The sequence below is a fragment of the Rhincodon typus genome, chromosome 21 (genome assembly GCF_021869965.1).
Source record: "Rhincodon typus isolate 14 chromosome 21, sRhiTyp1.1, whole genome shotgun sequence".
Taxonomy (NCBI): Eukaryota; Metazoa; Chordata; class Chondrichthyes; order Orectolobiformes; family Rhincodontidae; genus Rhincodon; species Rhincodon typus.
In genome coordinates, this window is record NC_063352.1 from 39,865,277 (window position 1) to 39,879,493 (window position 14,217).

The following is a 14,217-nucleotide window of genomic DNA, read 5'->3' on the forward strand; positions in this document are numbered from 1 at the left end:
CTCTGCTCCTATGATGCTGCTTGGCCTGCTGTGTTCATCCAGCCCTGTTGTCTCAGGATTTATTTTGCTTTGCAGTACACTACATTATGCAATCTGTGTGGCCACTGAACCTCTTGCAACACTGCTTCCAGGTCCTCAGGGCTATACTCCTAGGGGGACATCGACTCCACAGCTGTTTATTCCCAATTTCATTGGATAATGTGTTTGGAGACCCTCCTACCCTGTTTGATACAAGATATCAATCCTGATCTACCAAGACTTCCAAAGCGTTGCTGCCTGTTGTGCTATTACCTATTTCCCCAAAGTCAGATTCTCTCCAACTATGACTCTCAGCACCTCCCTTTTCAAAGGTACAAGTTAGTTTTAAGCAGTTTAGGCTAGCTTTAGGCAGTGCTAGCCACTCATGATGTTGCCTCCCCAAAGCAACCTGATGCCCCCAGCCCATGTACTGTGCAATGCTGGCATGACAGAGAGATCATTCAAATTAGTAGAGAGTGTAACGTTTGCCTGTTGCTAGCATTGTAATCACTGGCATGGGTTAATTGTGGACTGTAATCCCTGTGCCATTTCTAAGGACTACATAATTAGCTCCCATTAACCATGGAGCTTTGTCAATCAGCAATCCAATATGGCATGTTGGATTTGAATGATCCGTATCACCCATTAAATCTATCCTCTTATCCATCCTGTTCATCCAAGATCACAATTACTAATCTGTGACTAAAAATGAACAATGTGTATCATGTGTTGTATTAATTCTGAACTCTGAATAAATACCAGATGCTGTTCAAAATATTTTACATCCAGATTAAATAGGCAGGCAGGCCATTGGACTTTCTGAACGATGACATTTCCACCAGATGCTTTTAAGGCATTGTTTAGAATTTATGGCACATGTTTTAATTAACTGCAAATTGTTATGCTTCTCTGATCATCCTTGCTGCAGCCATGATCATGATTGAAAATTACAGTAGAATTTTGCTACATATTCACGTGTGCTTCAGTGAATTTCCCAGTTTGCTGACTCACTTTGAGCCTGATCTCCAGCACATCTAAACCATTCAATCCATATACAGGTAATTTGCCATAATTTTTATACCAGGCATTTGGAAACATTACACAAAGATTGTGCAGGAATTACAAGAACAGAAGAACATAAAAATTATCGGTGAAAATATTTCTGTAGTCTGCTTCAATCCGTTCTATTCTCTAGTTTAATGTGCAGGCTCAAACACCACTTGAGAGAACATAACTAGGATTGAACAAGGACTTGTTTTTTCAAAGGTATAAACTCATGGATAAGAGTTATGATTAAAGATCACACAGCATAATTTGAAGAAATGAAATGAGTTTTCCAAAAGTTCAGCAAATGTTTCTCACAATTAATCATTCATCTCATTCATATTTGTAGAATGAGAATATTTGCAAAATGGCTGCACTATCTCCATATACAAACTACGTGAAGTACACAGAGGTTTCTGAGAAATGTTATCTTGCTAGGCATCATGAATGTTGGTACTTACCAGTTCAGACATGAATAGTTAATGGGAGCTAATTATGTAACCCCTGGAAATGGCGCAGGAATTACAGTTCTTGCACTGGTTGATCAAGAATGAGACTATCAATCAGATTCGTGAATGCTCCCTGATATTTGCACTGCAAATCAGGTTTCAAAAAACATACAAACAAGGTACAAGAGTACCTTGACCCTTTCAGTCTACTCTACCATTCAATAAGATCATAGCTGATCTGATTTTAACCTCAACTCTACTTTCCCACATACCCCCAATAATCTTCTATCCCCTTGGTAATCATGAATGTATCTACCTCTGCCCTAAAAATATATAAGATTCTGCACCCCACAGCCTTTTGAAAAAAGGAATTCCAAAGACTTTCTACCCTCAGAAAAATTTTTTTCCTCATCTGTCTTAAATAGATGACCTTTTTTCAGACTTGGTTCCAGATGGTCCCACAAGAGAAAACATTCTTTCCACATCCACCTGGTTAAGTCCACTCAGGCTCTTACATGTTTCAATTAAGTAATCTTCGACTCTTCTGAACTCCAAAAAGTAGCCTGTCTGGCCTTTCTTCAAAAGGCAATCCACTCAATCTGGATATTAGTCTGGCAAATATTCTCTGGACTGCTTCCAACACATGAACATTCTTCTGTGAGTACAGTACACAGTACTCCAGACGCAGTCTCATCAATGCCCTGTATAACTGAAGAATAAGCTCTCCACTCCCGCAATCAATTCCCCTCAAAATAAAACATAACATTCTATTAGCTTTCTTGATTACTGTTGTACCTGCATACTAACCTTCTGCAGTTCATGCACTAGGACACCAAGATCTCTCTGCAAATCAGAGCTCTATAGCCTCTCACCATTTAGATAATATGCTTTTTTATTCTGTCAGAATAGACAATTTCACATTTTCAACTAAACTATGATTTCAAGATACATACATGAATCATAGCAACACTCAAACTATATCACGTACTTACTGATTGATTTTCAGTGACAAGTTTGTGCAGAAAAATTTTCAAGTGTTGGAGTTAAGTTCAGACTTTGTGGTCACCAATGAGGAATTAAAAAGGCAACTAAATAAAAAGTTCTACATTGTCTATGCCACATTAAAATTTATGAAGTCCAAACTCCATTATATTTAAATCATTTGGAACTCCCTCCTAAGGCTCCTTCGCAATATAGCTAAATTAATAATATTCTATGCATTCATAATACTGTTTGTTCAATTCCTATATATTTTTATTAATGAAGCAGTTTCCATCCTAAAGGCTTTGCAAAAACACACCAAAACTCAAAAACTAAAGATGTTAGCCTTTCTACACCTTAGTGTGTTTCACCTTTTTTTCTACATCTTCTATCCATTTATATAGATCCTGGGTAAAGGGAGTGGAAGAGTCAAATAAACACAGACAGGAAAAACTCCATACAATTTGTGACCTGCAGTTAAATCAATTGTATTTCTTTGGTATTCGTTAGCAATGGCAAATCAACTTCAACAGTAAATCATTGGACAGCAGATATATACTCATCCAAGTAACCTTTTCATTATGTCTATTGATCAATCTACACAATTTCATGTTCAGCAACAAGTCTCTGAAACATTATCATTTTCATCTATAAACTTAATTTCAAGTCTTCAGTCCAAAGTTTGGTTACACTTCATCAAAACATTCGTAGAACATGGAAACTGTAATCATTTACAACACAGGAGGTAAATTGACCCACTCGGTCACTACTGTTCAAATAAAGTAATCTAGCCTGTTCACGGTTTGTAACTCTTAGTCCAAAGCCTTGTAGGTTACAATATTTCAAGTTGATATCCAGCATTTTTAAAACGTAATAAGTGTTTCTGCACCCATCACCCTTTCAGATGCAAGTTCCAGACCCCAACACCCTCTAGATGAAAAGATTTTTCCTCAGATTCATTTTAATTCCTCTGCCAATTATTTTAAATTCATAGTTATTGATTTGTCAGCTAAAGAAAATAAACCCTTCCTATCCTCTTTACTCTCAATTTTATATGCCTCTGTTAAATCTCCTAAATTTTCCGCTGTTCCATACAAAACCCCCTAGCCTATCCAGTCTTTCCTAATGGTTAAAAATCTCCATTCCGACAACAACTTTGTAAATCTAATCTATGCCCTCCTTAATGCAGTCACATTTCTTCGTATACAGTTCTAGTTTAATCTCTCTGCTCTCTCATTCTATGTCTCTGCTCACAAACGAAAGTATCTCACGAGCTTTCAACACCACCCTATCCACCTCTTCTGCATCAGGAATCAGCTCAATGAAGAAGTGATTAAAGAAGTGGCTTTTCAGGAGATGAACACAAACGGAGGTAGCAAGGTAGAAGACCCAGTTCCTGAGTGTAGAAACAAGTTGATTGAAGGTTGCCATAAAAAGTGGAGCAGATAGAAGGAGACAGATGAGAGATTGGAGAAGAATACAGTGCACAGGTGTGTAGGGCAGCAGGAGGCCACAGAAGTAGAGGAGGCCTTGCAGAAGTTTACAAATAAATGCAAGGATATTGAATTAATTGGATTAGGAACAGAGATTTATGGAGGTCTGCAAGGACAGCTACGATGGATAATTAGGAACAGGGAAAAATACCTAGTTCTACTATTGAAATACTGGAAGCAGCTATCTTGACAGCATGAGACTAAATTCTCCAAGGGTCAATGAGCAGCAAGTAATAGTGGACAGCTGTTTTTCAAACCTGAAGAAGGTGTACTATTTTGTCCCAGGGGTCATATCGGGACCACTAGTGACCTGAACTTACAGATCCAAGGCACAATTTCACAGTCCGCAAACAATTCAAAATTCTACAATGTAATGAGCAATGAGGAGAATATAAACAGGCCATTGATGAATCAGAACACAGCAGTGTGAAGAGATGCATTTTGGTAGGAAGAAACAACTGAATGGCATAATTGTAAAAGGGACACAGGATCAGAGAAACCTGGGAATATGTGTAAATCTTTGAACACAACAGGGTGAGTTGAGCTGGCCTTAAAAAAGAAACATGAAATCTTTGGCTTCTTTAAACCGTTACATACTACTAGTTCGGCCTCAACCGTGGCATTGTGTTCAATTCTGGGCAATGCCTTTCAGAAATGTGTCAAGGACGCAAAAAAGATAAGAAAATAAGAAGTTGAAGCACATAAGACCATACAGCCCCTCAAGCCTGCTCTGCCATTTAAAGTGGTCCTGGCTGATCTTTGACCTCAGTTTTACTTTCCTATTAAATCCTCACTACTTCAACTGTACAAGAATGGGACTTCAGTTATTTGGTGTAAATAATGAAGCTAGGATTCCTCTTAGCTTTTCCTCAATCTTACAGCAGAGAGAAGATTTAATAGAGGGAAATATTCAAAATCATAAGACGACTAAGAAAAAAAACTGTTTACAGTGGCATAGGGATGACAACCAGGATATCACCAGTATAGTGTTTGGCAAATGAATCAGAGGTGAAATTAGGCAAATCGATTTTACACATAGTGAATGATAATCTGATATACAAACATGAAGCAGGAGTAGGCCATTCTGTCCCTCAAGCCAGCTCTGCCATTTATTAAGATGATTGATCTGATTATAACCTCAAATGGACATACCTGCTTACCCCTGATAACCTTTCATCCCTTTGCTTATAAGAATTTATTCACCTCTGTCTTTAAAATACTCAAGGACTCAGTTTCCACCACATTCTGGAATACTGAGTCCAGTTCTGGTCGGCCAGTTATAGGAAGAATATTATTAAGCTGGAGAGGGTTCAGAAGAGATTTACCAGGATGTTGCCGGGCATGGAAGGTTTGAGTTATTAAAGAAAAGGCTAGATAGGCTGGGACTATTTTTCACTGGAGCATAGGAGGTTGAGAGGTGACCTGATAGAAGTTTATAAAATCATGAGGGGTATAGGTAGAATTGGTGGTAGTTGTCTTTTCCCTAGTATGGGGATGTCAAGACTAGGGGGCACATTTTTAAGGTGAGAGAAGAGAAATTTTAAAAAGACATGAGGAGCAATTTTTTTTTTTTTTAAAAGAGAGTGGTTCGCATGTGGAATGAACTTCCTGAGGAAGTGGTAGATATGGGTAAAATTACAAAGTTTAAAAGACATTTGGATAAGTACTTGAATAGGAAAAGTTTGGAGGGATATGGGCCAGGAGCAGGCAGGTGGGACTGGTTTAGTTTAGGATTATGTTTGGCTCGGACTGGTTAGACCAAAGCATCTGTTTTCATGCTGTATGACTGTATTTTGAGGAAGATCACTCCAAAGGTTCAGGACCCTCATCTGCTGTAAATTAATGACCCCTCATTTTTAAACAGTGACCCCTAGTTCTAGATTCTCACACAAAAGGAAGCATCCTCTCTACATGTATTGTTAAGACCACCCAGGATCTTTCTGATATGTTCCAGTGAATTCACCTCTTACTTCTCTAAAATCCAGTGAATACAAGCACAGCCTTCCAACCTTTCCTCCTACAGCAACTCACCCCTTCCTGATATTAATGTGGTAAACCTTCTCTTAACTGCTTCTAACCCGTTACATCACTCCTAAATAAGGTGATCAATAAAGTGTACTGGGTGAAATGGTGGTGGAAGTGTAATGCAACAGTAATATGCCATAATTCACAAACACTTCAAGGGGAAAAAAAATTCTAGATGAAAAGCAGTGGAACAGGATTAATTGGATGGCTCTGCCTCAGTGCAATGGGCTAAATAGTTTCCCTTTGATCTGTACCATTCTACAGGAAAAATTGTTCCCTGGAAATTAGAACACAGCTTACCCTGTGAGCTTTTTTTTGAGAGATTGTGGCATGGTCATATCTATTGGGTTACATTTCATAAAATATTTTTTGCTCAAAATACATCAAAAAAATGGTCACACAACTAAGTTCCCAAGCAAATTCCCTTCTGATTACAACCCAATAAGGAGAAAAAATGTATGACTGCAAATGTTGAGATATTTTTAGTCATCTTGATTGAATTTTGAAATGTGCCTTACACTGAAAATAGCAATTTATTTTTGACTTGGTCCTCATCCATCAAAATGGCATGTTAAGCTGAAGGATCAAGCTATTTACAATTTAGCAGACATGGATGAGGTCAAATAAACACATAACAGGTATTTAATTGTATTGACTGTTTAACATGGTTTGTTGCTACCTAATTTCTGAATGGGTCATATACAAGAGAATTATAACGATACCACGGGTAAACGGCCATTGAAATTCATTCGTTAATGTTTACCAAATGCCCAGTGACACAGCATCCTGACACTCAAATGTAATGTTGTGATGTGAGAATGCTCTGTTGTAGTGAAATTTTAATCTGAACCTGCTCACTACTTGACTGCACTGAATGAAATAGAAATTTTCCCACGAGGTAGAGGAGAAAATACATTGACCTTCGTAGGTCTTGGTTATCAGCTGCGTGACGGATTCATAGAATTAACAGCATTCCAAAAGTAGGATTTGTGCTGTATACTGGAAAACTAATAACAAAAAAGAAGAACTTTAAACAGAATAACTAATAATGAATGTATGCATATAATGGGGTAGAAATTTTTCTTGGGCTGTAGTGTTTGACAGTGACACCTTACAAGCCTGCTTGATATTCAATTCAATTTACTTCAATAGAACTGGCATATAACAGGCAATTAATATGATTAACTTGGCAAACAAAAAATGTCAGCAAGCTAACGAATTGTAAGGGACATCACAATCGGGCTCAGTTTGTCCTCACCTTCAAACATATATTTCTAGTGACCCAATCAAGAGTGATAATTCCTGCCAGATTTTTCACCTCCAGCAATGAGACAAATGGTAGCAACTCAACTTCTGTCAGTCCCCACTACAATTGGTTTATTTAGCACAAGTAAGGAAAATATGAGACTGTCTGATGTACCTCCAGCTACACATTCATTAAATCAGTTAAGCAATCAAGGGAGTACATGAAATATTATTCAGATTCTCCTAGCATGCGGCAATATACACATGGTACAACTGAGTGCTGTTCTGCAATGTCATTAATGATTTATCAATGTTTTTGCTGCTTTAAGAATTCCAGAGACATACCTTCAGATAGTCTTGCCAGAAAGCTAACACCAAATCATTAAATTCACAGCACAAAAAGAGAATATTTTCACCCATCACTCTTGTGCTGCTAACACAGGGCTGCTGCATTTTCTTTGTCTTTTGTCTTTCAACTTACATCATTAACTTTTCACAGATGAATAAGATTGGGGTACAAAATACAGCAAAGAATCACAGACTTTTAAGCTATTTTTAAATGAAGTAGAAATGAAGAAAATAAAATATTAACTAAAATTAGTAGAGTGTAGCTTAGAGATGGGGCTTAACTGGACTCTGGAGGAATCTGAAAATGTAAATTAGACAGAGCAGAGCTTGCGTAACTAGACTTCATAGGGTAGACAGATTGAGCAGAAACACTGTAAAATTCACTGCTGCTGCAGCTCAGTCTGGTTTAGGAGTTCAAAAGCCTTTGGAGTGTATTTCAGTATCTTTATTGACTGTGCATCTGTTATTTAGGACTTATTTTTCATCCAGCATTTCATCCTTTCTTTCATATTCAAAAAAAGGGAAAGTGGCACATGAAGAAAGAGCAGATCCAACCATGCCATGTGAAAGAACAGACAGAGGCATTTTTGAATAGTTAAGGGTTGATTTTCCCTTCTGACTGGTGGATATTGCTGGTCCATGCAATTGTTACTAACTTGCTCAAGAACAGTCTCTTAAATATAAGCAAAGTAAAGTCACCATATTCCTTCCATAGAAGAGTCCTTCATGGTAACCTCAACCGTGCAGGAATTGAAGACACTTGCTGTCTGCATCACTCTGCATTTCAAACCAGCTGTCCAGCTAACTAAACTAACTGACCCTCTTTAAATAAGTAGATCAGATAGCAGTAGCAAACTGATAGTAATTTGTTTACCTCTGGCAGAATGGAGGGAAATGGTGTTCTGCTGCAGCTGATTAAAGGAACCATTTTGCACAAGGAGCAACTGCAACAAGCAATGCTACCAGAGAAAGATGGAGTCAGCTTCAGAGGTACACTGGGGTTTTGGACTGTGGTCTGAGGATAGGAAGTTACATTAAGAGGATGATGCTAGGGTCCTGATGAATTAAGGAATTATGTAATAAATTTGAAATCAAATACAAAATAAGGCAAAGATTCTATATTGACGCAAATATTACAATTCTGCGTTCTTCACTGTCTGCAAGTACACATTAGTTTTGACCATTTGTACTGATGTAAGACCAATCTAAAATGAGCCATAGACTGTTTGTTTGATTCAAAATGATCCTTACATATATGATTGTGTAAGTGAAATTATAGATTATATGTAAAGCTTATTGAGCATTGTAAAAATGGGACACAGCCAATCCGAACACATGATCTTCCAGCACTATGATCTATCAACTTGCTATAACTTCATTAAGTGGAAAAAGATGTTCATGTTTTAAATGCTCTATTGATATCACCTTTTTATTACAAGCAAGCAGTAACTCCAAGAACATCACAAATAAAAATGTAGCAGAAAATTAACTCTCTCTGTATTGAAGTCTTGTGGCTCATGTCCCTACCTCTGAGCCAGAAGCTTCATGATTCAAATCTCTCTCCAAGACTAAAATAAACACAAAGAACTGTGGAATCTGGAATTTTGAAGAAAACCAGAGTGCTGGAGAAACTCAGCCAGTTGTGCAGCATCTGTAAAGGGAAAACAGAGTTAACATTTTGGGTCCAGTGACCCTTTGTTAGAACTTTGCAGAGATCCTTTATCAGAACTTTGCTGACACCGCTCTACTTATCTGAAGATAGTTTATTACAAAGCAAAAGATAGGGCAGCACTGAAATTGAAAGAAATAAAAACTCATCACAAATCATTCTGTTAAGGTCCCTACATTTCTACATCTGTTTCAATCAAAAATACTCCATTTAAAGACAAAGCATCTGAAAGTTGAGTTGAATTACAGCTAAGCATTAGCTTTCTGATCTCATTTGGTCTTGCAATCAATTCACAAGTAAAGGGAGGCAAATTCCTCAAACTTATTTACAAAATTTTGGCATTCAAACTTGCTTGCAAACATTAAATTGAACAGTAAACAGGATAAGAGCAAGATGTATAATCACTAATAGATGTATTAGAGATATTTTCTCGTTGTGTAGTTGTTTAGAATGTATTCTAGAAATAAAATGACAAATAAACAGTACAAACCAAGGTTCTGCTGTTTGGTCCATGCTTCAGAAAATGCAGTTAATCTTGCATTGCACGATTCAGCAATCTCTCAAACAAACACTTTTGCAGTATTAGTAATGACGTGAAAACTGTCTCCTCACTTACTGCGAACTTACTGGAATCATGAGAAAAATTGTACATCCCCCTGTCTAAGCCTCAGGGATTGACTGAAGCATTTACTTCATCTGAAAGTTGTCTGGAATTCATAACCCTGTTGTTTATACACATTCTCCAAAAGAAACAAAATTATCCCTCACATATAATACCAAGAAACTGTTTAAATGTTAAAGTTCTTCTTAAATATATTTAAAAACACCAATTTAATACTGTCTTAAATTCATTGCGCATTGATCACTGTGATAGTTCTAATTTATTTTAATACAGATGTTTTCTAGCTTGTGTAAGGCTCCAATGACAGTTGTAGTGATTGATCTCTGTGGTGCATTCAAAGCAAAGTTACAAACACCATTGCATGGGATTTCCATCTATTTGCATGTTAATTTTTATCCGTGATTTAAACTTGTTTGCATGTATAAAATATGTCAAAAAATCCCTTTTCTGAATTATGTTCTCCAGGGGTAAACAGAACAGCTTGATAGAGAACACCTAATAGTTGAGGGTGGGGGGCAGCATGGCGAGAGGTTTCTCTTGGTGATCAAAGGAAATCAGCAGTAGCAACTGAAAAACTCAGAAGAAAGTCTAAGACTTATTGATGCACATATTGATGGAATCGAGCAAGCCAACTGAAGAGTTTTAAGGAGACAGTTAATAGCTGAGAGAGGGGTTATTTTTGCTTTTCAAATGGTCTTGGACTGTTGATTAGCATTGGAGGTGTAGATTAAAAACTGTTGCGTTCTAATTAGATCTACTGACAAAGTTAATTAATATGGGAGCCAAATGAGAATGACATCTGAAAATCGAGCAAGGATGACACCAGGACATTAAGTGGAGTGGCTGTGCAGATTGGCTGCTGCAGAAATACTATGGCAAATGGAGGCCAGGTAATTGACAATTGCAAAGTACATTGTTAGTGACTTGGAAGGAAATTTTAGAATGGATGCATCAGGAGGAAGAGGCTGGAAAATTGTAGGGGGTTTGTTTCAGGAGTGAAACAAGAAGAAATCAAAGAAGGACTTGTGATGGATACAATGGTAATATAGAAGTGACCATGAGTATGATAGCAATATTTATGTGGAGATTTAGGCAACACTTAGGAGCAGTGAAATCAAAAGACAGAAGTCAAAGTGAGTGAATTTGAGTTTGAAGTTACCAAAGACAAACTGTACAATAGATATGTCAGCACAAATTGAAATAGGACTTAGAGAGTACACAATAGAACATGGTTTTAAAGAAGAGGCAAGAGCATGGGGGAAAGTCTGGAATTCTCAAGGAAAAGGTAGGTGAGAGAAGAAGGAAGCAGACTGAAATGGAGATAAGGGCCACTCTGCCACAGTGGCAGTTTGGGCAGGGCAGATGATGGGATATACAGAGAAGCAGGGACGCTTTAATAAGAGGCAAGTTGTTACAAGCCATGAGCCACGTTTCCATCGAATCCAGAATTATTATGCAATTGTCCACTTCTTACGCATCCTAGCACGACTCGCAAAATGCACTGTGTATCTGATCCGTGAGAAAGGACAAAGTCTCACAAGGGTCAGGTATGCATTTCATAAGGATGCAAAAGTATGTCGGTTGGGATTTCTGAGCTAAGACAAAAATCCAGGCCAAAGTGCTCAAAATAAACCAGCAGTTATACATTTAAATGTTTTGTGTTCTCCAGGGGTGCTTGTCCCAGAAATACATCAGATGTAGATTTCCTCATCAGGTTTTCACCTAGCCAGGTGTTACATTTTCCAATACAAATGGAAAAATGCCAGATTTAGCCACAACTTCAGGTTCAAACTCCGTAAGAGTACTTAGAATCAGGTCAGTCCCTGCTTTACCTGTTTTCTCTGGTCTGGATCAGCTTCTAAAGCTGTCAATCAACTTTTGATTGTTTGCATATATTACGTATTTTAATAAGATACCTTTGGGAAAAAAAATCAAGTAACCAACCAATGATCGACAAACTGCATTGTTCAATAATATGGTGTGAAGGTGTACTTTTGATTGTTGCTTTAATGGAGTGGATTTTGCATTTTTTTGGTCATGAGTGTTAGGGATAGGTCTTCAGTTGAAAGTCCAGCAGACTATTCGTGGGTACAATAACAGCAATGCAGGAGCTAATTTTTAATGCAATACCCACTCTAGTGTTGAGCAGGAGTGTTTGTGGGGGAGGTGCCGGTGGACTAAAGATAAAAAAACACATACCATCTTGTCTTTGGTCAAGATAGGAAGATATGTTATCCGAAATATTAACCTAGAATACATATAACACACTCACAGACACACACACACATTTCACACTTCTGAGCAAAGTTTGAAGACTTGGCTCCTCGGATAACACCAGTTAGGAGTCAGGCTCCTGAAATCCCATTAAACCACTGCGTGAATGCCTCGTTCTTCTCCAAATCTAGAACTGTCATTGTAATCCCAACATAATTCCACACTATACTCTGTGAACCTGAGCTCATCCAAAACCCTGCTACCCGCATCCTAACTTGCTCCTAGTCTGGTTCATTCATCACCCTTATTGTCCTGCATTAGGTCCCAGCCTTGCAGCGTCTTAATTTTAATATTCTCACCCTGTTCTTCAAATTTCTTCATAACCTTGCTGTATTTGTAATCTCCCCCAACCTGACGAGATATCTGCATTCCTTTAATTCTGTCCTCTTGAGCATCCCCGAATTTCAGTGCTCTACCTGTAACTGCATAAGCTGTAAGATTTCAAATTCAGTTCCTAAACCTTTCCTGTAAAGGACTTTGGGATGTTTTACTATTTAAGGATGTTAAATAGGTGAAAATTGTGGTGGTGAATGCAAGTAATGTAAATGTAATTATGAGCAAGAGTGAAATGGGAAAGCAATCTTCAAAAATAAAAAAGGCAAGAATGCGAGATAACAAGGTGTAGAGCTGGATGAACACAGCAGGCCAAGCAGCATCGGAGGAGCAGGAAAGCTGATGTTTCAGGCCTAGACCCTTCTTCAGAAATGGGGGAGGGGAAGGGGATTCTGAAATAAATAGGGAGAGAGGGGAAGGCGGACAGAAGATGGATAAAGGAGAAGATAGGTGGACAGGAGACAGACAGGTCAAAGAGGCAGGGGTGGAGCCAGTAAAGGTCAGTGTAGGTGGGGAGTTAGGGAGGGGATAGATCAGTCCAGGGAGGACGGACACGTCAAGGGGGCGGGATGAGACCAATAGGTAGGAGATGGGGGTGGTGCTTGAGGTGGGAGGAGGGGATAGGTGGGAAGAAGGACAGGTTAGGGAGGCGGGGACAAGCTGGGCTGGTTGTAGGATGCGGTAGGGGGAGGGGAGATTTTGAAGCTTGTGAAGTCCACATTGATACCATTGGGCTGCAGGGTTCCCAAGCGAAACATGAGGTGCTGTTCCTGCAGCCTTCGGGTGGCATCGTTGTGGCACTGCAGGAGGCCCAGGATGGACATGTCGTCTGAGGAATGGGAGGGGGAGTTGAAATGGTTCGCAACTGGGAGGTGCAGTTGTTTGTTGCGAACCGAGCGTAGGTGTTCCGCAAAGCGGTCCCCGAGCCTCCGCTTGGTTTCCCCGATGTAGAGGAGGCCACATCTGGAACAGCGGATACAGTATACCACTTTAGCAGATGTGCAGGTGAACATCTGCTTGATGTGGAAGGTCTTCTTGGGGCCTGGGATGGGGGTGAGGGGGGAGGTGTAGGGGCAGGTGTAGCACTTCCTGCGGTTGCAGGGAAAAGTGCCGGGTGTGGTGGGGCTGGAGGGGAATGTGGAGTGGACAAGGGAGTCACGGAGAGAGTGGTCCCTCCAGAAAGCAGATTAGGGTGGGGAAGAAAAAATGTCTTTGGTGGTGGAGTCGGATTGCAGATGGCGGAAGTGTCGGAGGATGATGCGTTGGATCCGGAGGTTGGTGGGGTGGTACATAAGGACGAGGGGGATTCTGTTTTGGTTGTTATTGCGGGGAGGGGGTGTGAGGGATGAGTTGCGGGAAACACGGGTCGAGGGTATTCTCGACCACTGAGGGGGCGGAACGTTGTGGTCCTTGAGAAACGAGGACATCCGAGATGTTCGGGAGTGGAATGCCTCATCCTGGGAGCAGATGCGGCGGAGGCGAAGGAATTGGGAATAGGGGATGGCATTTTTGCAGGAAGGTGGGTGGGAGGAGGTGTATTCTAGGTAGCTGTGGGAGTTGGTAGGCTTGAAATGAATATCGGTTTCCAGATGGTTGCCAGGGATGGAAACAGAGAGGTCCCGGAAGGGGAGAGAGGTGTCAGAGATGGTCCAGGTGAACTTAAGGTTGGGGTGGAAGGTGTTGATGAAGTGGATGAACTGTTCGAGCTCCTCGTGG

At 39.6% G+C, this 14,217-nt stretch overlaps 1 protein-coding gene across 1 annotated transcript in view; it reads right to left on the reverse strand.

Annotated features, from left to right (window-relative positions):
* Nucleotides 1-14,217, reverse strand: part of radil (Ras association and DIL domains) — a 116,181-nt gene that overhangs the window by 94,008 nt on the left and 7,956 nt on the right. The window contains exon 4 of the mRNA XM_048609742.1: nucleotides 12,520-12,599. Within this exon, the coding sequence (XP_048465699.1) occupies nucleotides 12,520-12,599 (80 nt within the window). The remainder of the gene's footprint in view (nucleotides 1-12,519; nucleotides 12,600-14,217) is intronic.